Here is a 26,436-nt window from a genome sequence, read left to right on the forward strand (position 1 = left end):
CTGGTGATAGGCTTTGCATAAAAAAAATCAGTATTACTTTTCTGTGAAATATGATTTAGCTTATGCTATAGATAAAGACAGATGAGGCTATGAATCTGGCAATTAAACTTATGCACCTGTTCATGCTAAACTGACTACTTTTTGTTCTTTTGTCCCCCCCCCAAAAAAAAACAAAACTATTTAATTCTTATTTAGCAGTTATAAATGAATGCAAAACAACCTCCACATTGATTTAGAAGATCTGTGACATATACAACAACACGAGAGCTTTATGCACATACCTAGATAAAGGAACTTCTCAAGATTGTCCTGTAAAAAATGGGAGAAAAGCAAATTCAGAAAGCAGTATCTGCAAACCCAGATGATAATTATTAAAAACTGATGAAAACAACTGATGAAAAGAGTTTTTCTATATATTCCTATATACTGCCTGCAGAGAGTAAAATTAAAACTTAATATACATGTTTTGTCATAATTAATTTTCAGTAGGGAGGATGTATGTCTCCGGAAGAAAATACTGCACAAATTTGACAGTATAAACAAGTATATGGCTAAAACAGTGCTTTCCTCTTTTTAGAGCTCTCTTATTTTTGGAAAAACAAGGCAAAATTGTAAACATTTTTATAGTCCCAGGAATTTAGCTTCAGTTTTCACTAGTGAAGCCAAGGTAATTCAGCTTTCACTTAGGAACGGATTGCCATTATTGAGTTTGAACTCCAAAAGTTAACTAAAAGTAATTATTCTTCCTTGGCTGCGGTGCTGTGGTACTGCAATTAGCTAACTGTAATTATCAGCTAGAGCTACTGCATTTAAATGCTACATGCTTTATTTTTTTCTGTGTTTTTTTTTTTTTTTTTTTTTTTTTTTTTTCATGGTGATATATATGCCCGTCATTGAGATAGTGAGATTCTGATAAAATCCCTGTACCTCTTGGTTTGAGATACATACAGCAGTAGGGCACTATACCCAAGTTACTGTTACAGGAAAGACCCTGAAGAGACTTACATTCTGCCTGTATCACAGACCTTCCCCACATTATTTCCAGTAATTTTCTGGATCATTAGTCCTGTTCAGATTACCTCAAAAGTATCGGCAGAGAACAAGTCAAAAGGGCTGTCTGAAGCCTTGGTGTTGATGAGCAGTGCATCAAATTCTTTGCCAACCTCAAAGTTTCCAATCACATCATCTAGTCCTAGAGCTGAAAGAGAAAATAAGCTCACAAACAGATCCTCCATGCAAGACTCTTTCCATTATACGGAAGCATCTAGCAACCTATTTGTGATGTTCATGAAAAAAAAAATATTTAGACGACTGCAAAGAAAAACATAAAAGTAAATAGAATGTGTAGGTTAGCATCTGAGTTTTTAAGCAACTCTTCATAAAAAGCATGTGTATTTTGGTGAATTTTTGAAGGGCATCTGTTAAGCATAAAGGAAATCTATGAAAGAATTTGAACCCCTCTTAATGTTTGTTCTTTGAATATACTCTTTTGATTTTATGTCATTGCAGATCTGATGTGTAGACCACCAACTGTTTAAAGGGGAATAATAATTGCTTACGTTGCAAAAACTGTATTCCAACAGGGGCGTCAAGAGGAAGTCAAAGAAATTGTAAGTTAGATAATAATATTCATGTTGCAAAGGCAGTGTAAGATTAAATTGTTTATGTTTATAAAACACTTAAGCAATGTTGACAGGTTGTATGGACATATTACAATGGTAATATATAATTTGATAATAAAAGGTTTGTTGAGAGCTCAACGAAGGGTAATTAGTAATAATAAAGAACAATATGGTAGGAAAAAAAGTCATAGCCAGATATGCAGGTCCTATACCCAGCTGTAAGACTTGTCTTATGCTCTGTTATACAGCTTTATTATTTCATGCTTCATTGCAGCCTCTGTTTTTTGGGTACACAAGCACTGAAAAACTACAATTTTATCTTAAGTGAAAGGGTTTATTGAATACCTAAGTAGAGGCCTTTGAGGTTGCTTGAAAATAATTTAGGATAACTTGAAGTTTTTAAATTATCTGCATATTATATCATAACATCATAGAATGGCTTGGGTAGGAAGGGACCTTGAAGATCATCGAGTTCCAACTCCCCTGCCATGGGCAGAGATACCTCCCACCAGACCAGGTTGCTCAAAGACCCATCCAGCCTGCCCTTGAACACCTCCAGGGAAGGGGCATCAACAGCTTCTCTGGTCAGCCTGTTCCCATGCTTCTCCACCCTCACAGTGAAGAATTTCCTCCTAACATCTGATATAAATCTCCCGTTGTTTAGTTTAACACTATTTCTCCTTGTCCTATCATTTATCTGCCTGAGTAAAAAGTTGCCCTCCTTTTTTATAAGCCCCCTTTATAAACTGAGAGGCTGTGATGAGGTCTCCCTGGTGCCTCCTCTTCTGTTGGCTGAACATCCCCAGCTCTCTCAGCATTTCTTCACAGGGCTCCAGCCTTCTGATCACTTTCATGGTCCCTCCTCTGGACCCACTCTAACAGCCCCACAACCTTCTTGCGGTGGGGGCCCAGACCTGGATGCAGCACTCCAGGTGGGGCCTCACAAGGGCAGAGCAGAGGGGCACAATCACCTCCCTCCACCTGCTGCCCACCCCTCTGCTGATGCACCCCAGGACGCAGTTGGACTTCTGGGCTGCAAGCAGACACTGCTGGCTCTTGTCAAGTTTTTTGTGCAACAGAACCCCCAGGTCCTTCTCTGCCGGATTGCTCTCTGTGAGTTCTTCTCCCAGCCTGTGCACATGTCTGGGACTGCCCTGACCCAGGTGCAGCACCTTCCACTTGGCCTTGTTAAACCTCATGCAGTTCATGTGGGCCCACTTCTCCAGCTTGTCCAGGGCCCATTGGATTGCATCCTGTATTGGGTTTACATGGCAAGGTTTTGGTAGCAGGGGACTGCAGGGGTGGCCTCTGTGAGAAGAATCCAGAAGCTGCCCCATGTTAGATAAGGAATAGTCCCAGCCAGCTCCAAAAGGACCCACTGCTGGCCAGAGCCAATCAAGGGAACGATGTTGGTTGTGTCTCTGGGAGAGCAGATTGAAGAAAAGGGGAAAAAAACCTGCTGAACAACAGCAGCTGGGAAAGTGAAGGGTGAAAAGCAGCCATGTAGACCCCCAGGTGACTGCAGCAGGAGGGCAGGAGGTGCTGCAGGCAGGCAGCAGCAGTTCCCCTGCGGGCTGTGCAGGGAGAGGCCCCTGGTGGAGCAGGCTGTCCCCCTGCAGCCCATGGGTCCCCCATGGAGCAGATCTCCACGCTGCAGCCCCCCCATGGGTGGAGGAGCCCCCGTGGAGCAGGTGGATGTGGCCTGGAGGAGGCTGCGGCCCATGGAGAGCCCCCGCAGGAGCAGGGGACCTGGGGGGAGCTGCCACCCACCTGTGGGGGACCCGTGCTAGAGCAGTTTGCTCCTGGGGGATGGATGGACCCCGTGGTACAGAGCCGTGTGGGAGCAGTGCTTGAAGAGCTGCTGCCTGTGGGCAGCCCCCGCAGGCTCAGCTCAGGAAGGATGGCATCCATGGGAGGGACCCCACAGGGAGCAGGGGCAGAGAGGGACCCTGAGGGCACAGCAGAGATGAAGCATCAGGGACTGACCACAGCCCCATTCCCCTGCACTGCTTTGTGGGAGGAGGTGTAGAAGGTGGATGAGGGAAAGGTGCTTTTATTATTTTGTTTTGTTTTGTTTTAGTTTAGTTTAGTTTCTCACTGCTCTATTTTGTTAGTAATAGGTAATAAATTTTTATTAATCTCCCTATGCTGAGTCTTTTTTTGCCCATGACAGTAACTGTTGAGCAATCTCCCTGTCCTTATCTCAACCCCTGAGCCCTTTCATTCTATTTTCTCCCCCCTTCCCTTTGAGGAAGGTAAGTGAAAGAGTGGTTGTGGTTAGCTCAGCTGCCCAGGTGTGTAAAAGCACCACACACCCCTTCCTTCTGTTGTATCAATTGCACAACTCAGCTCAGTGTCATCTGCAAACTTGCTGAGGGTGCGCTTGATTCCACTGGGGTGCGCTTGATTCCACTGTCTATATCATTGATAAAAGATATTAAACAGCACAGGTCCCAGGATGGACCCCCGAGGAAGACCACTCATCACCAGTATCCATTTGGACATAGAGGCATTGGCCACAACTCTGGGTGCAGCCATCCAGTCAATTCCTTATCTAATGAATGGTGTACACTTATATATATAGCAATAATCTATAATATGTATGTATAATATAATACATAATATACATACATATTATACATACAGTACATTAAAAATGTTGAAACTCCTCAAAATGGTGAAATGTTTTGGCTGTCTACCAATTTCAACTACAATTTTGTCATATTCTTTTAGGTTTGTGAACAGAATGCAGTTTTTAAAATAAACACAAGAGGGTGATAAGTGTTTAGGGTCCCAGCAAAGTATGACAAGAAAAAAAATCTCTTAAATTTGCCCAAACTACTTGTCTGGAGTACTGGAAGGCTGAACGAGTAAATTATATTCTTTCTACCCTTACAAATGATAGAACTTGTTGAAATCAATACATAAACAATCTTACTATATTATTGTAAGCTTAAGAACCCAGATAAAACAAGCTCAAGAGTAGCTGGGAGGGGAAACCATATACAAGTCCGGGATTTTATTTTTCCATTCTGTATATGAACTAACTTACTCTCAACCAAGATGAGTACAGTATATATTCTGGGAAAACAAACAAACAAACAAACAAACAAACAAAAAACTCTCTTTTTTGTCCTCTGACCATTTTCTTTCTTACCTACTTCCCTACATTACATTACATTCCCTACATTACATTTCTTTCCCTACATTACATTTCTTACCTACATTACACCCTACAGTCCTTGTCCACAGTCCAGACAGTGGACAAGGCATTTTCACTACATCTTTCAAGCTTCCACTAATATAGAGCTTAGGGATATGGTTTAGTGGGGACTGTTAGTGTTAGGTCAGAGGTTGGACTCGATGATCTTGAGGTCTCTTCCAACCTAGAAATTCTGTGATTCTGTGTAATAGTTTCCAATTAATTGGTATTTTTTCACAACAACAAAAATGTTACATTGAAAGACTTGGGACCAGTTCTTTATGAGGAGGAGGGTGCTTTTCTTTTGACTAAAACTCTAACAAATTTTTGGGAGCAAATATGTGGATTTGCTCTCTGTGAAATGATACAAGTTATGCTAAAACTTTACTAATTGTATAAGTCCATATGTGCATACTAATTGTGGCAAAACATTTCAGTGAGACAGAATAACATATATACTATATGACTATATTCTGCAGATGCAATTTTGTCATAAATAACTCTGATACATATCGTGCTTAAACTTTGTGCTGTACTCTCACCATGGGGAAATTTGCATAATGTTTTGATTTGCTAAAAAGACAGTCAAAAGCTGCCTCATTGAGATCTCAACAAGAAGAAACAAAATTAGAAACTGATGACAAACAGGATGCGTGATTTTACAGTAATTGCACAGCTTTTTCTTACATTTTGGTTGCTGAGAAAACAAAGTCTTTCCAATTGGTGTGACAAATTTACAAGCACCAATGATTAAGAAGTCTGAGGATCTTTTCAAATAAAATGTACAGCCCTGAAAAATCATTAGGATGCCTTTATTAAACTCTCAATACTAGTACAAATGCTTTTCTATAGTGAGAGTGGTATTGTTATGAGGGAGCGAAAGAAATCTGTGCCAAGCAAATATAATTTTAGACTTCACTCTGGAATCAGAAAATCTTTAAGTTCAGCCATCCTTTATAGACAAGAAGACATTATATCAAAAAAAAAAAAAAAGCAAAAGTTATCTCTATATATTATAAAGAAATTTCTTCTTACCTTGGCTTCCTCCTAAAGTTGCAAGTCGAAAAACTTCTTTAAGAGTAAGTCCTCTTTCATTTACTTTATTAATTTGAAGGGTGGTAGATGCCATCATTGCTTTCCTGATAGCATCAAGCATAGAAGCTGAATATCCCCCAGCAACATCTAGAAGGGATAAGAGTCTTAGAAACAAACTTTGGGAATATTTCTGGATTAAATTATTATGAGCTTGATTAAAGTGTTACAAAGTGCAAGAGGTAGTAAACATGAAAAGGTTTACTGCTAAGCATTGTCTTTGAATGGGTGATTCCTGACATGAGTTCTACAAGGTCAGGTAAATAAAATACAATGCAGAACAGAAACTTAATCTGGAAAAGTTGTTGTTGAGGCAGTTTACTGTTAAGACAGGAACAAAACTGCTCAAACATCTTTTGACCACCTCTACATATTAAGCCACAAATTGGTGGCATGATGGCTTTCCAATACAAACATGAGGGTATGTTTTTGTATCTTCCAGCAATTTCTAAAATAGACTCTTTTCTAAGAAAGCTACCAACCTGTGCCGAGGCCAAGCTTCACATTGTGTTTGAGAACCTTTTGTACATTTAAGATGCCACTGCTCAACCTGGATTGGAAAAAGAGATGTCTTCTGTATTATACACAAAGGAAAGTTATTTCTGCAGTTCAGTAAGAGGACTTCGGGCAGTTTCAGGACAAGGGTTCTTAGACTGCATGTAATAGATCATGTTTATTAAACAGGGATGAACCATTTACATTCATAAATCTGGATGATGGGTCTTAATCACTAAAATACTTTTCCTAATGGAAACTTTTAGTTTTCTAATAAAACAGTTTCAGAGTTATCTTTTGAAAATAAGCTCTTAGTACGTTTGTGAAAAAAATCCAAATATGATGTAAAGTGTACTCCCAGGATATGGTAGATCATTTCACAAGCTCCAGTAAGCCATTGCAAACAAGCTACTGATTATGTTATAGGCAAAATGCCCGTAGCAGTCATTTTTAGTACCCCAATAGGATACTGTATAGTATATAATTTCTGAGAATATAAATATATTTCAGCCTTTCCCATTTCCCAATAATATATATGTATTCTGGGTGAGAAGGAATTTGCCATTGATAGGACAGTCATGAGAAACTAAGTTTAAAAAAAGAAATACTCCTAGTGATTATACTCAAAAATAACGTCCGTCCAGAGCATACCACACAGAAGTGGAACATGAACAGCCATGCTTGATCCAGTATGTCACTTCTGGTGAAACGGAATATGATATATGCAGCCTTCCTTCTGTAGGCTGGACTAGTGAGGCTCTGGAACAGGTTGCCCAGAGAGGCTGTGGATGCCCCATTCCTGGAGGTATTCAGGACCAGGTTGGATGAAGCTGTAGGCAACCTGATCTAGTGGGTGGCATCCCTGCCTATGGCAAGGGGGTTGGAAGTAAATGATCTCTAAAGTCCCTTAAAACCTGAGACATTTTATGATTCTATAGTATCTTCATACTATGTGAAAAACAGCTCTTTCCAGTTGAACACCATTAACTTATTTTATTTACTTACGAAAAATTAGAACTGGGGCAATGTGCTACTGCAGATCCACGAAGATTAAAAAGTTCCAGCTCTTCGTCAGAAAGATAACAGGCATGAGCCATCACTGTCTAAAGAAAAACGAAACCAACAATTTTAGAAAAAATAGCATTTTCTTCAGTATCTGTAAGTTTTTTGTTGCACTGCTTTTAACAGCCAAAATGGCACCTGTTACTGTCAAGGGTAAAGGCATGCCATTCTTGAATGAAGCTTTTGAAATCAAGAAGGGAGGAACTCTCATTAACTTCAATAAGCCTGAAATCCCTCTGCTTGTTTTCATTTACTTATATAAAAAGATGGGGTATCTTGTGGTGGTTGTGTTTGTCACTTATGAACTAGCTGCAAGAAACAAAAGAAAGAACTGCCTATCTCGCATAGTACTGTAGTAACTTTATGATGTGTATTTCATAGATATCATAGAGATTAAGCATTGGGGTCAAGAGTGTAACAGATACAATGGAAGATGTATGTACTTAGTGTGTTTCTCATTGTCTCTCTAAAGTTTTGCACTAGATTGCATCTAGAATATTCTTCAATTAAACCTGGTTCATTTGCTGTAAATCCGTAGAAAAAAAAAAATGTACTGGAAAAAGCAGTGTGCAAGAACACTGTAATATGAGGACAACTGGCTACTGCCCCAGAATTACCAGCTCCTACATCACCAGCTTTATCTAGCCTCCTTCCAATCCTACTGTTCCCAGCCCTGTTTAGACTCTTAAAAACAGGCTCAGGGAGTATTAACACCTTTATTGTTCATCTCCCCTAAAATGTCTACATAAAGTATAAGCTTGTCTAAAGTTTCAGTCCCTTCACCAACACCTGTGCAACAAAGAACATAGAAACAGTTTACTCTCTCCCAGATGCCACTGACTTTGACAAAACAGTACAAACTTTTCAGGTAACTACAATTAACCAGAATATTCGATACATGAATAAATCTAAGCTATGCTGTGAAGTTGATATGCAGCTACCTTGCTGGTAAGCAGCTTGTTTTTATCATACAGTTCAGTGTAACTCTGATAAGAAGGAAACATATTCTCCACAAGTTTGAGTTCTTCTTCAGTCTCACTTATGTGACTCTGCAATGAGAAAATAAATAGTGATGAATTCTTTAAATAGCATTATAGCATTTCAAACTTCTGAGCAACCTGCTGCAAGCACATAATGATAGAAAATAGTCTTTCTAAAGCATATAGCTAGATCTTGTCCTTGGGTTTCTGTTTTCATTGGAGAGATCCCCTGTGATCCAAAACAATACCTCAATTTCTTCCTTTAAACTTGATCTGAGGAGATATACCTGGATAGTCTGTCCCTGTAGCATGATGACTTAACAACCAAATTGGTATTTAGCAAATGTTAAATAAATAAAATGATAGATATGACCATGATGTAAAAGAAAGATAGAAGCCTACCACAGAGTGGACCCTGGGATCGGGGTAACATACAGGGTAACTGCTCCATGTATCTTCAGACAGACTGATCAATTTCTGGTCTCAGACACAAACCTGGTTCCTCTTGTGTGAAGGCTGAAGCATGTACTATCTGTATTTTCAAATGCTCACCTTGTAATGACAAACAGTCCTAATGTAGTGTAGCTTTAAAACCACATATACTAGGACTGTTTAACCAAAAAAGAAAAATCTCAAAGGTTCAACACACCTATAAGCTTCAAAATACGCCTTCTTTAAATGCAGAAACCTTATTGTAGAGGAAATTCTACAACAACATTAACAATGTTAAATAAGATAGAAATATGAGTAATTGAGACAGAAAGATGAGCAATTCTCTTCTCTTCTGAAATCTGCCCTGTACAGAAACAGCAGATGGCTGAGAGGCAGACATAACAACCTTGGACAAGGGACAGCAACCTTTAGCAACCCAAGGGTTGCTCTAACTTACAATACTTGATGTCAGTTTCCTAGTAACCATGCACTGGGGCTTGATGAATTGTGCATCCTTCAAGCTATGAGCTTTCTCATTTGCTGTGGAGGTCATAGTACTATTGCAGAGTACCTCTAATAATTTAAGAGGAATTTAAAAGATGGGTTCCAAGTTAAGAATGTGGTTTAAGTGCTTTGTGTAAATTGTGAAAATGGCTTGATCTTCATGCTTTCTATCCAAAATATTTAAGTTGTAAACAGAGCTCTCAGAATTTACCTGCACGTGTAGGTCATGAGCTTGTGCTAAATCACCAAGTGAACGCAGCAAATCTTCTGTGCAGGAAGGGCCAAAGCGGGGGGTTACTATAGGTTGTACCCTTGGATACTGAAAATATTAGAAAGACATGTTTGTGATTCCACATATGTATCAGTAACCATAATTAAGACAATCATTTACACAATTAGATTTTAGCTCTATTGCTTATTCTTTTCTTCAGACTTGCCAATGTGAATAAAGCTCACAGTCATTTTCTTATTTTTATCAGAAACTTCCTCAAAGTAAGAGAATCCTGAAACTTCATCACAGAAGTTCCTCTGAAAACTGGTTTAATGAAACTCAGTGAAGTTCATTTCATTAGAACTCCTTCCTCAAGTCTCTGAGATTTTATCAGACTTCAGCAGATGCACTGGATGCTTCTTCACATTTGCTCACAGTCAAGTATGAATTATAAGAGATAAACCAGACCTTCTTTTGATTTGTACTTCTGTGAGCATCAAAGAGGTAGTGATGTAAAGATGCAGAGATATGTAAAGCCAAAACCTTTTTCATCTTTGATCTTCTCTGCTCGTGATGGAGCAGAGCAAACTGTCCCTATACTCTGCTGTCCATATACTCTACTGTCCCTACACTCAACAGACAGGAAGGCTATTGGTAACACCAGATATGCTGTTCAGTAGGAAGCTGTGGATACCTGGACTAGGGCTACAGGTGTTTACTTTGCACAATGTAATTTGCACATTTGCACATATAGACAATGGCTTTACAACTCTGCCTTCAGATCCAGGGAATACCTACCGTTCATTGTGCACATGGAACCACTAGAAGAAAGTGTGTGATATCTTGTCTTGCAGTTTCTTATATCATCTCCCAGACACAAGTAGCTCAGGACTTCTGAAGATTAGTATACTTACTCTACCAATACATATGATTTAGGCATTAAACTCTAGGCATCTACTCTTGCATGTTTTGAGCTATAAACGTTAACAAATTAAGCTATCAAAATGAAAGGGCTGACAAGAAAAATTATATCCCTGCTTTTAATATTGGAGTGTCAACCTGTACCTACAGAATTTCTTTAGAAATACACTGGAAGATATGTGGTGACCCAAAACACTGACATGGTAATGGATTAGTAACTGTGCTGTAAAGACACCAATCTGTGTTGGTGAAAACTTCTTTTATTTGTCTATTTATATACCATAGAGTGATGGACTGACTTCCATCTGCCTTTAATAGAAAATTTTCCTCTGCAGGAAGCTGAACACTTTTAAGTGAATAAAGAATGTTCACAGAACATTACTCTGCTGTGTTCAGACCACACAAATCTGAATTTGTGCTGCTAGAAGTCAATTTCACAGCAACACAACTAGAAGAACACTTTGCAGACTGATGATTTCTGTCTGCTGTACAGAAAGATCTATATTTATTGACTTGTCACTAAGTCAGTAGAATTTGTCAATGAGATTAACTATTTCATGTATTCACATAACATCTTCTGTATACAGAAGTGAACAGAAAGGAGAAGTCTACTTACTTGCCTTTCCGTTAGCTCTCTAACAAACCTGAAAAAGCATAGGGAAAAATCTGTTATAAATTTGTCACCTGTGATCTGTGCTATAAATTATGAAAATAGAGAAAATATTTACTTAAATGTTCTGTTAAGCATTTCAGGCATCTATCAACTTTTTACAGGAAGTTGTGCCAGATTCTCAGATGAAATAAGAAGATGCAACACAATCAGGCCAGGACAGTTACAAAAAAATATGCTAGTTGGGAATTTGACCTTGAATATGCAGAATCTTTTTCATTTTCAATAATTAACTTTAGACACATGGTAATTACTTTGTGTTCTCACCGGAAACCAAATAAATATAAACATTAAATTAATTTTAAACATAATTACATCCTACTGTTGCAACTTTAGAAGAAAAAAAAAACACACACACACACAAAAAAACACTCTTATATGCCCATGAATTTAAACCACAACATTAAACATATTATGATTTTAAAATCCCATTTGTACATTGCTTACAGTAGTTACAGATGTCCTCATGCACTTAAAGGACCCTTAATTTTCTAGATATATTTATATTAATGTTAGTGTATAAACTATCGACTTTACAGAAAACACACTGTAGATTTACCTCATAGAAGGTAAATCTACATAAGCTACCTCACAGAACTCTTTGAAAAGCTCCCAGCAGCCAATATGGACAGTCATTACTGTTCATGGAGCAATATGGAGCAAATAAAGCTCCCTCTGACTTTGAAGAGAAGAAATACCTTAAACACATGTATGCATAATGTATACATAGAATTTCAAAAAGCCTTTACATTATATTCTGATCAGGGTCTCTGAAATTTTATGTCATAGTTTACAGTGCAAAAACTCCATAGTTTTAGTCACAATAAACATTGGATCAAATCTGTCAAATATCTTTAGGTGGAAAAGAAAATAAATGCTGGAGACTAGATTCACAACACTGTGGCTAGTGCCATATCACTGGTTGAAAGTGAGAGATGTAAGCTAAATTTCTGCAATGAACAAAGGACTTTTAACACACCATTGCTAAACTTTGCAAGGTGAATTAGGTTTTTGTCTGTCCACCTCTCCTCCTACTGATTCACCAGATATAATAAATAAATATACACCAGATCAGAAATTGTAATGCAAATACCATTCTCAAGAGATAATATAAAACCTCAGGATGGCTGTTTTCATTTTTTCACGTGAATTACAGAGAATCAGCATGGTTTTAAAGCCTAAAGAACTAGCTTTAAATAAACTGTGCTTTGTTGATTTATAACTTCTCTATAAGGAAATAAGCTCAGGTTCAAACAACCAACTTCTTCAGAACAGGTCTGAACATAGGTGTTCCACTTCCAGATGACTGCTAGTGGCATATAACATATTCTGCTTTTCATTTCATGAAATTTTTATTCAATCCTGTTCACATGAGAAGGGCAGATTGAAACAAAACACTTTGAACTGAATCTTGTCTCTGTGCCTACAGTACAAACATTTCTGTAGGTTAACTGCAAAGATTTGAAATCAGTGTAATAAATTTTTGACAGTGTGACAGATCACATTTCTCTCTCTCTCTCTTTTTTTTTTTTTTTTAAATAAAAAAGTCACCCTCTTAAAGGGAGAGCTTCTTCATCCTCTGAAATTGTACCGGTGAGGAGATTCAGGCCTGATGAGGTGAGTACTCCTGATCTATGCTGACAAGCACAGATCTCTTCTCTAGACAGCTGTCGAGTACCTGTGGCACACTCTCATCCAAAGCTGAAGAACATTTGTTATTAATATAATTGCACAAGAAGGGAGTAGAGGCACAAGATGGGAAATGAAGGAAAGCTATTTAGATCATTTTGAAGCTTTAAAAAATGGCAGAACTGGAAGTGCTACCACACTCAGGCCCATTCAATGGGATTCACTGTATTACGAAAACCAGGGATTTAGGTGAACAAAAGCAAATGTTAGTACAGTGCAGGTGACTAATACTATATGTTTCAAAATGTCTCTAAATACAAACACTATTTGAAACCCATGACTATTTCTAACTTTTAAGAGCATTGTTCTAGCATGACTTGCAAAAATAAGATGGCAATTTCACTCAAGTGATGTAAGAGGTTTACAATACTGTTAGGTATTTACTCTTTCAGCATGATATTTGAAACATTTACACATTTGTATAAATAACCTCGTGAGCAAAGTCCTACATCTACCTAAGCATCTTCAGAAGGTGGACACAGAAGACAGGGGAAGCCTGAGACAGCTGGCTCCCATGCTTCAGCCCTGGATTCCCCTCCAACGTACAACAAATCCACCATGCACATTATCTTCACTTGATTATCCTTCATTCACTCATTTGCAAGTTAGAGTAGTTTCATTGGTGTTATACTGGAGAAGAAGAGAACCAGAGCACATTTAGAAGTGGGTATATGAAAGCCAAGTCCTACCACTGGAGTAAAGCTTTATCCTAAATGGGGAAAGGAGATAGCTCAGAAGTTAATGGGGGCAAAGGAACTGATTCTCTACCTCTCCACCCCTGTCAGGTCACGTAACCTCTACCCAGAGAGCTGTGAAGGGAAAAGAAGAGGTAGAAGCCAGACCATAACACACAGGTCTTCTCCAAAATGTGATGCTGCAGCTTCTCACTTCCTTAGGCAAAGCCACAGAGAAAATGAACATGCTGTGCAGCAGCTGGGTAAGCATGTATTGCCAGAACTGTAGAAAATAATACTGTAAGAAAAATAGGATAGTTCCTACACCTGTAAATCCTTGATCATGGCTTCACCCTCACTTTCAAGACTATTAAAGTCTTATTTCTAAAGGTTGTACCAATAAATTAATAGTCTTACCTTTCTGTCTCTTGAACAGAATCAGCTGTAGTCTCTTTGTAGTGTGGTACAGTGTCATTTATATCCATACAGACTTTGCCAACAAATGCTCGTTGTCCAAATTTATCTGTTGAGATAAATAAAGAAAATAAAGAAAATAAAACTCAAAATCACTTGTTCTTTACAAAAACTGCTAGCAAAACCTGAATTTAAAAGAAAATAGTAAATTTCACATCCTCCAGTTTTATTTAAGATGAACAGAATTTATGTTGTTTTCTTGTCTTTAAGTTGGGGCCATACTTGTGATCTTTAAAGCCAAAAAGGAAAGAGAAAAACTGCATTTAAGTAAGAGTTACAGAATATCACAGAATATCACAGAATTTCTAGGTTGGAAGAGACCTCAAGATCATCGAGTCCAACCTCTAACCTAACACTAACAGTCCCCACTAAACCATATCCCTAAGCTCTACATCTAAACGTCTTTTGAAGACTTCCAGGGATGGTGACTCCACCACCTCCCTGGGCAGCCTGTTCCAATGCCTCACAACCCTTTCAGTAAAGAAGTTCTTCCTAACATCTAACCTAAAACTCCCCTGGTGCAACTTTAGCCCATTCCCCCTCGTCCTGTCACCAGGCACGTGGGAGAACAGGCCAACCCCCACCTCTCTACAGCTTCCTTTAAGGTATCTGTAGAGAGCAATAAGGTCACCCCTGAGCCTCCTCTTCTCCAGGCTGAACAAGCCCAGCTCCTTCAGCCGCTCCTCGTAGGACTTGTTCTCCAGGCCCCTCACCAGCTTCGTCGCCCTTCTTTGGACCCGCTCAAGCACCTCGATGTCCTTCTTGTAGCGAGGGGCCCAGAACTGAACACAGTACTCGAGGTGCGGCCTCACCAGAGCCGAGTACAGGGGGACGATCACCTCCCTAGCCCTGCTGGTCACACTGTTTCTGATACAAGCCAGGATGCCGTTGGCCTTCTTGGCCACCTGAGCACACTGCTGGCTCATATTCAGCCGACTGTCCACCATCACTCCCAGGTCCTCCTCTTCCAGAGTTCTCCTCTTCCACATTAGTACCCAACTTTGTGTTATAATTGAGGACTGAATTACCAGTAGTTTAACCACAACCAGAATTCATAATGGTAGTGAATGAAGATGAGCACTGTGAAGCAGAGGATGAGAAACGTCCCCCAGCAGGGAGAAACGCATCAAAGTACAGTAGCTGCAGTAGGTGGTCACTCTGAGCTAAGAAAATGCATGAAGATGTTAGCAAACCGTGTTTCCTTAAGAGAAGGTAATGAGAGAAGTCCTAAAATGACTCCCATTTGCAGCTAGAGCTACTTCTGGCCTACTTATTGAGATTTATCAATGCTGTGACTCAGAACTTAGGTGTAACACGACAGAAATACATGTAACATTAAATTCTAAGCTTGTAACTGTTTTCCTAAATCTTTTTGCCCATTGTTTAACATCTGAGATGTTGAGTACACCACTTTCAAAGTTCTAGGGTTTCCTTAAAAATCAGAAAGACTATGAAATTTTTGGTGGAAGCTGATTCTTATTGTCTCACTCTCCTATGGGAGCTGAGCTTTGAGAATTCTTGCAAGAAGCACAAAACTTGAAAAGAAATGACAGGGATTTGCAACAGTGAGCAGAAAGAAGGGATAAGATCCTGATGCAACTCCCATTGTTCTGGTTTCAAAGGGGGTGTGGAAATTTTTGATGTTGATTCTAAACTGAAACATCAGAGTATCAGGAAGTTAAAGCACTGACTGCACCTCTTGCCATTCAGCCCTTTAATCCTCAAACAGCAAAAGGCTAGAAATAGCAGAGGACTGCCCTGTAGAAAAACTCCAGCAGACCTCGCTCAAGCTCAGACAGCAGCTGATTTGGGAATGAAGTCCAGCAGAGGCAGAGGAAGCAAACAACAGTAGAGGAGAGGTTGTTAAGCAAAGGGTAACTAGGCAGGATTTGGGGGATGTGGTATGACAGAGAAAATGAATAAAAAAAAGTAAAATTAACAAAATTGAAAGACAGATCCTTAGCTACTCTAAAACTCCCAAGCTCTGTTTCCTTCAACTAACAGTCTGCATAACATCCTTGAGAACTCACTCGTACCATCTTACCTATAATTTCAGCCAGAAGAAGAGACGTATCTGTGTGAATTGAAGCAAAGTAGCAAGCTGTAGTGGTGCCATTCTTTAGAGTTCGTCTCTATAAAAAGAAATCAGTTTTAACAGTTTGGAAAAATATAGTCTAGCTGCCAAAATGCAGAATAGGCTGTCTGATTTCAAGCTGCAAGAACATTTGGTTATTGTGAAATTCCATGGGAGTTACAGTGAAGTTGGAAGGTAAAATACAGATTTTTAATTTCATAATAGCTTTTTAAAGTCTGAATGTTAATAAACACAAAAATTCCTCTTCCAAAGCTATACAGGTTTTTAACAATGGTTTAATAAACCCATAGAAACCAGTCTGTATTTCCTTCACTCAAAGTAGAAATAAAATTCTGATTTATGTCTAACTTGATTTTTACTTAGAAATACAAACAACCAGTTATATATGTTATTTCCTAGTTTGGAAAAGCTCTCCAGTTTTCACAGTGAAGCACTGTAAGTAACTGCAAAGCAATACCTTTGGGAGAAAGTAGTGGTTTTTATTTGGCTATCTGATGTGGCTGGGGAAAATAACCAGGCTTTCAGGTACACAAATTCTTCATTATCCCTGAGGCCAAAGTAACAAACTCCAGAATAGAAGGAAGCTGAGAACCACTGCTCAGAGTGTAGTTTAATTATTTATCTAATTATATAGTTTGAAAGGAATGGGTGCATTGCTATCTGTTCATATTACTTTTGGAGGACATACCAGTAGATGAAGAGTCATGTAAAGTTACATTAAGTCATCAAATCATTTATACTTTCACTCGATCTTGAGACTAACGCATACTATATTGATGTCCTATCTACCAGAAGGGCTTAAAATGGATTCTGGCTAGAATGTAATGTGAGAATATATATTTTTTTAACAGGCGAGAAGGTGAGACATACAATGCAACTTTTAAGAATGGCTACAGCAAGCTATTTAACAAACATGAAGTTAAGCTCTGTCTTTTTCATAAAATATTCAAATTAAAATCTTAATTAAACTCAAAATATGTCTACGGGTGTGCCTAAAATGAGTCACAAAAATAATGTCACTGCTGAGACAAACTACCTTCGTCTTTTTTTTTTTAGTTTTTAAGACCCCCAAATATGTGGGGTTTTTTATTCCTTTTTTTTTTTTTGTTATTCCTAAATATTAAATATTCCTAAATATTATTTTTTTATTCCTAGAATTGTTGTTTAATGAAATCCAAAAACTTTTTTTTTTTCCAAAAACATCCGCATGAAAAATCAGCTTTTCTAAAATTTGAGGGACCAGAGGTGGTTCAAGATACAAAATGGCAAATTTCACTTAATTCATTTGTTTTAGCAACTACAGAAAGTATTTATTGGAAACAGAATATTGGCTTGAAACATTTCACTATGTTTTAAGTACAAGTCCAAAAATATAGATACATATCTGCTTCCTACGGGTTTAGTCCCATTTCTAACAGTGGAAGGTTATTATAAGCCCCAAAGCATGATAAGTGCTCTTTAAAAAAAAAAAAAAAAAAGTGACTATCCTTAAATTGTTAAAAGCTAGTACATTTTTCAAACCCATTCTTTGTTTAGTTGCTGTTAACTCGTTTTTGGCCTTAACTCATGCAAAAGAACACTACATATTGCACAAAAGATTACTTCTGCTTATCATTTTTAAATTTAGCACCCATTTCCTTGTTTCTACATCACCAATTAGTATAAATTTTGGTCTATTTCACCTAGGCCAGTTGTTTTTTATATACTTTTATTTTACTCCTTATTTGTCACTTTTATAAGATAAACAAACCAACTATTTTTAGTCTCCCTTTCTATTTTCCCATGTCTTTGATTTTCCTGCTGTTCCATCTCCACTGCACTCTGCACTCCTCTTGCCCCTCTGAGCTCTGCAAGAGATATTCAATATAAAGCTGTGGCACTGATTTATAGAAAAAAAAAAAATAAAAAATCTTTACTCATTCAAATGCCTTTCCCTGAATCACCGCTGAAGATTCAGAGAGGCTTTTACTGAGCTAAGGCAATTACGTCCAAGTTACTTGCAAAGCAGTACATTCATTTTGTCTTCCAACTCGATTAAGACTGTAGTGAAACTGAGAAGGTGGCTCTCAGAACACCTATATTCCTCAAGCCACTTTATACTTTCCAGTTTGGACAGGAAACTATTGGTTCCATAAGAAAGACTGTTTTAGCAACAAGAAAACAACAAATAGCAATGCAGAAAATATTAGTTATTTAGATGGCTGGATTCTGTTCTGACACATCTGTCCACGAAGCATTGCAGAGCTACTGGTATTCTGCAGCATTATGGGTGAAAACATCTTTCTGATCTCGTCCTGTTTTATATCTACAGGGAGAGATGAACCATTGTGTTGAAACTTCTCCAAATAACTGAGTTCTCACTGGCAATTTTTTTCCAGGTAATGTTATTAAACATGCTGCAAAGTGAGCGCTTGTTCTGGGCTAATCTCACCACATCTGAACCAATGGAGACAGTATGTTGAAATGAGGTGAGATCACCTGTAAATTATACGTAGCTGAAGGCGTGTGCCTGTGACTACGTTTTATGACCAAGCTGCTCCTACTGCTGTGATTGTGCTAGATGGCAGAAGGCTGTTTTTTTGTTTTTTTTTTTAAGATTTGTGTTGCAAGGACAGTATTTATTACGGGTTCATTACATTATTATTTTGACAACACGTTGTCACAGTATTAGACAAACGCAGAACAGTTTATAATGGTCATTAAGACTTAAGAAAGACCAAAGGTCTTAAGAAAATACTTCAGTGTATGTATTAAGAGGTACATTTCAGTTATAGCACAGAATCTACTCTGCAACGTGACCTTGCTGTTTATTGTTCAAGTGGAATTTGACCTCAAAACCTTTATATTGCTCAAAATCAGACTGGCTCAAATACAGCCTCTCTCTTTAACTCACAATACCATCAACAGACTTCTATCAGCAATGAAAGGTATTCCTGCTACAGGGTCCTCAGCAACAGAATCTTCTCACTCAATTGCTCCAAAACACCTCAGATTTTTTGTTGGTGAGAAATGTCTCCTACTTCACAAAATCATTGCAGAAAATACATTCGTAATACAGACGTTTTGTGCAGAAAAGGAAATAACCTCTGAAATGTTTTCTGTTTGTTTGTTTTTGTTTTGTTTTTTATCATGTTTGATCATTTCTGAATTAAGGTTGTCAGCACCTACCGGCAATCCTACCTCTGAAAGTACTCTTAAATGCTTGTCAGTGTACTCAGATATGAGAAAAGATGATTAATGAGATGGTTCTTAATCAATCACATGATTAAATTAACTGTCTTACCAGCAACAACAGAACAAGAATGGAAGTAGCAGGCAATGATCTTGGCTATCAACTAGAACAGTGGATGTGTTGTCAGTTTTATCTGGTTTTAATGACATTAAGACACATTCTCCTATTTCTGCTGACCTGAAAATTTATGTATATTTTACAAATGGTAATGTTGTCAAGCAGGTAAATGAAATTTGGAAAAACTTACAACAACTCTTGTGTACACTTCTTCTGCAAAATCACTGTCTTTGAATTTGGCTTCCGTTGGGAATGTGTAAGTAGTTAACCACTGCAAAAGAGGTAGATCTACTCTTGTTCCAGCAAATGAATACTGAGGAGCATGAATATGTGTGTCAACCAATCCTGGCATGAAGAATTCACTAGGGAAAGAAAAGAAAACAGCAATAGTCCAAAACATCCAAAACTTTTTCCAAGAAAAGTAGTTTTTAATTAAGCAGTATGTTTGAGCAAAAGCCATCAGAGTAAATGACAAGTACAGATCAACCTTACTATTTCGGCACCAGCATATCCATTCCTACTACACCCCTACCCATACTCCTTTACTATATGAATAACTTGTCTAACTTTTATACAGATTTATATAGGTACCTGCAAGGAAAAAATCTGTGGCTAGAAACTTATGTAAGTGCACGATGAATCCAATTGTCTGTAATGTTTACCCAGACTGAATACCAGTAAGTAAAGCTGAACTGATTTCACAATAATTAAAGTTATTTCACAGAAGAATCCACCTGAGCAAGAGAAGATTCACTCTAGATCCCTAGCATAGATATATTTGTAATGACTGTAGATGTGAGATGTTCACAGCTACAAAACTAGAACTTTCTGCATCCCAGTTTTCTACTACCATATAAATGTATCTGTATATATTACTCATTCAGTGAATTTCAAGGTTTAATGAAAGAACAGCGTGTCTATGAGTGCATATACAGATGCTGGACAGAAAAGGAAAAAAAAGAGCTCTGTTCAGTGTCTTGACAGGAAAGGTGTCTTTACAATGAAAGTGCAATAAGGTTCGTTGCCATGCAGTACTCATATAATAACAGGGATGAGTACCTCAACATCACCATGAGGTTGCTATAATTATTTTGTTTTGTGCTGGAACTCCATATAGGATCAAATTTCCCTCAGCCTTCCCCCCTTCTCCCTGGATAATGAAAAAACAGTGATTTTGTCTCTGTAATTTCCCTTCTTCATGTTTTCCTGTATGCTAGAAATGCTGAAAGATCTTTCTCAATCTTACCCTTACTCACAGCAACTTCCATTTTCCCCAGGCTATTTCAAGTGGAGAAAACATCTGATGACTCATGTACGCTGTACGATAAGTAATCCAACAAAGCATACAAATTTTTTAACAGCTGAACACTAGAACTATGCTGCAAATCTAGACTCAACTACAAGTTGCTTACGGTTGTGCTATTGTGTATAAAGCATTGTAGGTACAATCCAAAACTTCACTAGAAAGGTGGGGGATTTCGTTGGCTGAACAGAAAAGAAACACTCACCCAGAAATACATGGCTCTGTGTTTAGAGGGTTTAACACTCTAATTTTATTAGTTTTTATTAGGGAATGTGTCAAAGCCCAAGCACTTTAATTTTATATCTGCAGTATCAAGGCTACCTACATTTATTAAGTCTAGAGTTTTGAGCAGGCACAGCCTGCTGCTAAGAATATGCAATCTAAAATGAAGAAGACCATGTACGTAAATGATTTTCTCAAGGAAGATCGTGGTCTTACACTTTGTATGAACTGAAGAAGTTATGCATGGAAACTAAATACAGCATTTTGGTGTGCACAGTACATGTCAGCCAGCAGAATTCAGTGATGGCTGCAGTCCCAAACCAAGGAATGCAAAAAGTACACAGATGGCTTCTTGCACTGCAGGCCTCACCCAGAATGCAGGCAGCCCTTGGATTAAGAGCTCTTGCAGAACTGAAAGGGAGTTTTGCCCATAAGATGGGATTTAATATATTCCCTGCCTCAAGTTATTCACACCTGTACTGCTTTGCTTAGAGAGTAAAATGCATTTGCTGAAGTTAATCTGAATACAACACTTACTGATGACTCAGTTCTCTTATGTCAGATGTTTTGAAGCCCCACTTCTTAGACAGCTGCTCTTGCTGATCAGCTTGCTCCAAAAACACAATCTAAAAGAAAGGAAAAGATAGTTATATACTTTAAGTATATATCCTACTTTACATGAAGGCAACAGAAGTCATGTCTTAAAACAGATTTTACACACTTACTACAAAGTGATAGGTTTGCATTGAAATACTTGTTATTCTTGACTGTTGGGTTTGATTTTGAAATACCTACTCACAACCTAGTGAATAGTACCACACCATTTGTAACTCGAAAGAAAAGAATTAATTCACTAAACGTAATAATTCACTAAAAGTATTTAGGCCCTTCAGCCAGCTGAATTAGACGTCTATCTGCATGGGGCTTCAAACACAGACCTGCTGAAATTTCTGATGAGCAATAGAGAAAATGTCACTCAGACACTGAAGTCAAAATGAATGCAGAATGACTAATGTTAGAGCTGCTAAACCAGGAAAAAAAAAAAAAAAAAAAAGGAAAAAAAAAGGAGAAGGGGAGAGAGAGAGAGAGAGAGAGAAAAAAACATGCAATACCAGATGGCAAATGCTGGAAACGGGTGTTGCCATGGAAAAGAAGTGACTATTATATACTTTTAGAGTGCAGATAAATAAAACACTTAAGTTATGGAAGAATGAAAAAAATATTTTTCAAAGGAACTGAACGCATGAAATAAACCTAACCCTGACACCTGGGCCATTACTGCCAAATGCAGATGTAGATGAATCAGAAACACATGTATATTATTTTCAAACAAATTTCCCAGCAGGACTGCTTGTTTTTCCAAGAGATATTCCTCAATCCTTTAGTAGGCCTTTGTTCTTGACATCCTTCTAACACTCTAAGGTTCTTGAGGTCCCATGTTTGGGCATTTTCCTGAGTATTTGCTTGTACATTCCAGGTAACTGCCCTGGTGACCTGGGAACCAAACCTTTAAATTGGTGCTGCACCTTAACACTATAAAGGCAAGAAGAAACCCTGTGCCAAAGTCACTACTGAATCAGAGAAATGCACGGATAAGAAGACTGGCTATCTGCTTGCAATGAAGCACTTTAAGAAAGTTATCACAAAAAGCAACAGCTGCTAGGACCAGTGCTCAAACATTTCAATCAGTTCTGATGTGTCATCCATGTGATGGGGCTAAAGAATCCAAAAATGAGGAGCTGGGTGGTCCCTGTCCTAGTGCCTAGCTCATCCCCTTTTTTTATTCCAAGTCATTTCTAAAGCACTGCCATCAACACATAGCTGGTCCAGCCAACTATGTATTAACCCTGACATAGTAAACACTGACTGCCTCCAAGCATCACAGTGCAAATAATTCTGCTAACATAAGAGTGGAAAGTAAATTATATTGCCCCTAGAAATATGCCCTTTTCTTTTTCTTTTTTTCTTTTTTTTTTTTTTTAATTCAGCAGTGCCTGTGTGTAACTTTGTTTCTGGCTCTGACACTCATAGATGAACATGAGTAACAAGTCATTTCTTCTCTTCCATGTCACATCCTTTGATGCTCAGAGGAAGAAAGGCTGAGAGAGCTGTGGGTGTTCAGCCTGAAGAAAAGAAGGCTCCAGGCAGACCCCACTGTGGCCTTTCAATACTTAAAGGTCTTATAAAAAGGATGGAGAAGGACTCTTAACTCAGGTAGGTAATGACAGGACAAGGTAGAATGTTCTTAAACTATAAGAGGGAAAATTTAGATTAGACATTAGGAGGAAATTCTTCACTGTGAGGGCAGTGTGGCACTGGCACAGGCTGCCCATAGAAGCTGTGGATGCTCCACCCTTGGAGATGTTCAAAACCAGTCTGGATGGGTTTTTGGACAACCTGGTCTGGCGGGAGGTGCCCCTGCTCATGGCGGGGGGGGGTGGAACTTGATGATCTTTAAGGTCCCTTCCTATCCAACCCATTCTCTAATTCTATGGTTCTATGATCCTTCTCATCCTTCCCTGTCTCCACAATGATTAGCTACCAGCATTAACACGTATCTCTTTCCTGACACTGACCATCATGTTGTCTTATTTTCAGCCTCAGTGAGCTGCTGCCAGCACTGTTTAATGTGGCTACCATATTCAGCACTTTTACAATTAGAGATGCAATGCCTATTGTTTGTCATGTTCTCAGAACTGGAACAGGAGGCTCATGAGAGACAGGAGCACTTATTAGACCCAGCTCCTGAGCAAATAGGCCAAACTGCAGGGAAGGACCAAGCAATGAACCCCAAATGGTTGATGTTGACTTGGTACCTTCCTCCCTGTACACATGCCACTTGCTATCCCAACTGGCTTAAGCTAAACACTCATGTTTGGCAATACTTGACAACACTGACTCATTCCACAGCTCTTGCTCTTTCCATGCCTTCAGCAGGAGCTTTTATCTTTGTTCTATTTTCTTAATATTTTACTCAACTATGTTATTTACACCAATGTTTCACTGGCAGCTCACATTTTGCAGCTGACTCTATTTTCTTTGCCTCAGGGAATACCATTCTTTCTATTGGCAGTTCCTCAAGAGCAGCACCACACTGCCCTACAAACCACTCAATTAAACATAGGCTTATTTTGTTAACTTGTGGTAACTTGGGTCATCAAACCTGACAGCAATGTTTTCTCTGCTAAAGTTCCTTTTTCATCTACAGGCAAAGCATGCAGAGCTAACACTTCATCTCCTGCCTTTACCAGAGAACTGTCCCTACTTGCTGTGGGGTCTGGGCAGTGTTTCTATGGCATCAGATGTATGCGCCTGTTGCTTTGAGGACAGACTGGGACTCATACTGAAGAACAGCACCTGGCTGCACAAAAAAGCTGGTCTGCTCACCTCTTCTGAGATCACGCACAATTTTTCTATGGTGGAATCAGCAACATGAGGCAAAAGAATGATAGCTGCATAGTTAAGCTTAATTATTTGGGAGTAACACTGACAAAGTATTGGTGTATATTTCAACAACAAAGGTAAAAAAAATTCTAACCATCTTTGTGAAGCACCTCTTCAGTGATTCCATTGGAAGTGCTGCATGAGGCAAAATTATGAAAAAAAAAAAAAAAAAAAAAAAAAAAAAAAAAAAAAAAGCTAGAGGGTACCAAAACTCACTGTATTTGATCCTGGAATAGTAAAATGACAGGAATTCTCAAAAAGATAAAAATATGAAAGTCCCTGCTACACTATTCTGGTGGAAATTTCCTTTTTGGATAACAGTGTTTTCTGGAATTTTTTTAAAGAACTGTGTGGGAATGTGCCAATTAATGCATGAAAAACACTACCCAGCGAATCCTCGTTCACTAGGAGAAAGGGAGAGAGTGACTCTGCCTGAGAGCAGAAATTACTAGATACAACCTACTAAGTTGTCTGGTTTCCAAGAAAATCCCTTATAGGTCTTGATTTCCTAAGAGCATGGAGTAGTCACTTTTTAGCAGACGTTACCATTAAAGAGAGCAAGACAAGATGCAAGTTTCTGCCTCCTGCACCTGAGTAACACAAACCAAACTACTCATTCAGGTCTATTGCTTTTAGTTGACACCACCCAATAGAGAGCTTTGAAAGTTTGTATTCACCTCCTGTACGCCAACATACAGCTTCTCAGAGGCCTTGCTATTGCTTGTACCAGACTCCCCAAGAGCAGCTATAAGAGAACTGTCTTGAAAGAGGCCCTCGAGAACCCGTGTGGATGGTGAGAGCAAGCTGTAAGAGCCCAGAGTGTGCTTTGTGTGTATTTCAAATACTGCTGAATCCTGACAGAGTAGTTTAGTCACCAGAAGGAAAGAAAACGTCTTTTTTTATTACACACAGGGTGGCTATGTACACTGCTGAGCCTAGAAGAAATTACCAGCCCACCTAGGCAGCGTGTGCTGTGAAACCCAGTGTCACCGGTGACCCCGTCAGGGGAAGGGTGCAGCTTCCCTGCCGGGATCAGTCCTGCACTACCTGTGAGTGAGTGTTATGCTCCTTCTTAAACTTACCATTGACACTCCCAACCTTACCATTTTCCTAACTTTCTACGGGTACGTGCCACGTTTTTGTTGTTTCTTTTCCCTGAGACGAGCAGTACAAAGCTTCGCTCGGATGTGCACGAGTACCGAAGGGGGGGGGGGGGGGGGGGGAGGGGGGGGGGCGGGGGGGCGGGGGCAGAGAGACGACAGCGCCATTCCTCCTATTTCGGCACTCGCCACCGGCACAACCTCCCCAAAACACAGCCGAGGAGCCGAGGAGCCCTCTCCGCGCCGCGGGGACGGGACGGGGCACCCAGGGGAGGCTCCGGGCTGCCTCGACGGGGGGCGCTTCCCCCGGCGGCTCCCTCACGGGCTCCGGATCGCGGCCGGAGCCTAAGGGGGGGGACATCGGCGCCCGAGGGGCACCGGGAAGCCCGGGACATCTCCCCCCGTCCCTCCGCATCTCCCTCCCGTCCCGTCGCCGTCCGCTCCTCACCGTGCCGCCGTCGTCCACCCCCAGCAGGTGTCCGTGCAGGATCTCCATGGGGGTCGAGAGCCGGGAGTGCACGAAGGTGCCCCTGAAGACGTGGGCGAGCGGCGGGCGCTGCGGGGAGCCCATGGTGGGGGCGGCGGGGACGGTTTGGCGGGGGCCGGAGCAAGCGGGCAGCTGGCACCCGCGGTCTGCCGCTGCCGACGGCGGCTTCCCGGACCTGTCATCATCTCCCCACCCCCCGGTGACTTTCTCCTCCGCGGGGAGGGGTTTGGGCTGCGGGAGGCCCGCCCGGTGGGGCGGGAGGCTCAGACTCGCACCCGCCTCCGCCGCGGGGAAAGAGCTTTCGGGGGGCGGAAGGACACGGGAGGCACCCGCGGGGCTGCGAGATGGCGGCGGAGCCTCGACGAGCCGGGCTCGGCCACGACCGACCGACGGACGGACGGACCGACGGACGGACCGGCGGCGGGCTTCGAGTCCCCGCCGAGGTGCCCGTGAGAGGGTCGCTCTCGG

At 39.9% G+C, this 26,436-nt stretch overlaps 1 protein-coding gene and 1 long non-coding RNA gene across 2 annotated transcripts in view; one reads left to right on the forward strand and one right to left on the reverse strand.

Moving 5' to 3' along the window:
* The window catches only part of GDA (guanine deaminase), a 33,477-nt gene extending 7,299 nt beyond the window's left edge, over positions 1–26,178 (reverse strand). Inside the window, exons 1-13 of the mRNA XM_027446259.3 lie at positions 25,930–26,178; positions 21,475–21,563; positions 19,603–19,774; positions 16,073–16,160; positions 13,972–14,077; positions 11,138–11,165; positions 9,601–9,708; positions 8,415–8,522; positions 7,417–7,514; positions 6,399–6,466; positions 5,860–6,006; positions 1,080–1,198; positions 282–309 (exon numbers count right to left, since the gene is read on the reverse strand). Coding sequence (XP_027302060.2) covers positions 282–309; positions 1,080–1,198; positions 5,860–6,006; positions 6,399–6,466; positions 7,417–7,514; positions 8,415–8,522; positions 9,601–9,708; positions 11,138–11,165; positions 13,972–14,077; positions 16,073–16,160; positions 19,603–19,774; positions 21,475–21,563; positions 25,930–26,052 — 1,282 coding nt within the window. The 5' untranslated portion in view covers positions 26,053–26,178. The remainder of the gene's footprint in view (positions 1–281; positions 310–1,079; positions 1,199–5,859; positions 6,007–6,398; positions 6,467–7,416; positions 7,515–8,414; positions 8,523–9,600; positions 9,709–11,137; positions 11,166–13,971; positions 14,078–16,072; positions 16,161–19,602; positions 19,775–21,474; positions 21,564–25,929) is intronic.
* On the forward strand, positions 1,395–13,812 carry LOC119714421 (uncharacterized). Its single transcript, XR_005261628.2, has 3 exons — positions 1,395–1,610; positions 12,739–12,808; positions 13,666–13,812. It is a non-coding gene; the product is annotated as an uncharacterized lncRNA (long non-coding RNA).
* Positions 26,179–26,436: the final 258 nt, after the last annotated feature.

Source organism: Anas platyrhynchos, chromosome Z, assembly GCF_047663525.1.
Source record: "Anas platyrhynchos isolate ZD024472 breed Pekin duck chromosome Z, IASCAAS_PekinDuck_T2T, whole genome shotgun sequence".
NCBI classification, from domain to species: Eukaryota; Metazoa; Chordata; class Aves; order Anseriformes; family Anatidae; genus Anas; species Anas platyrhynchos.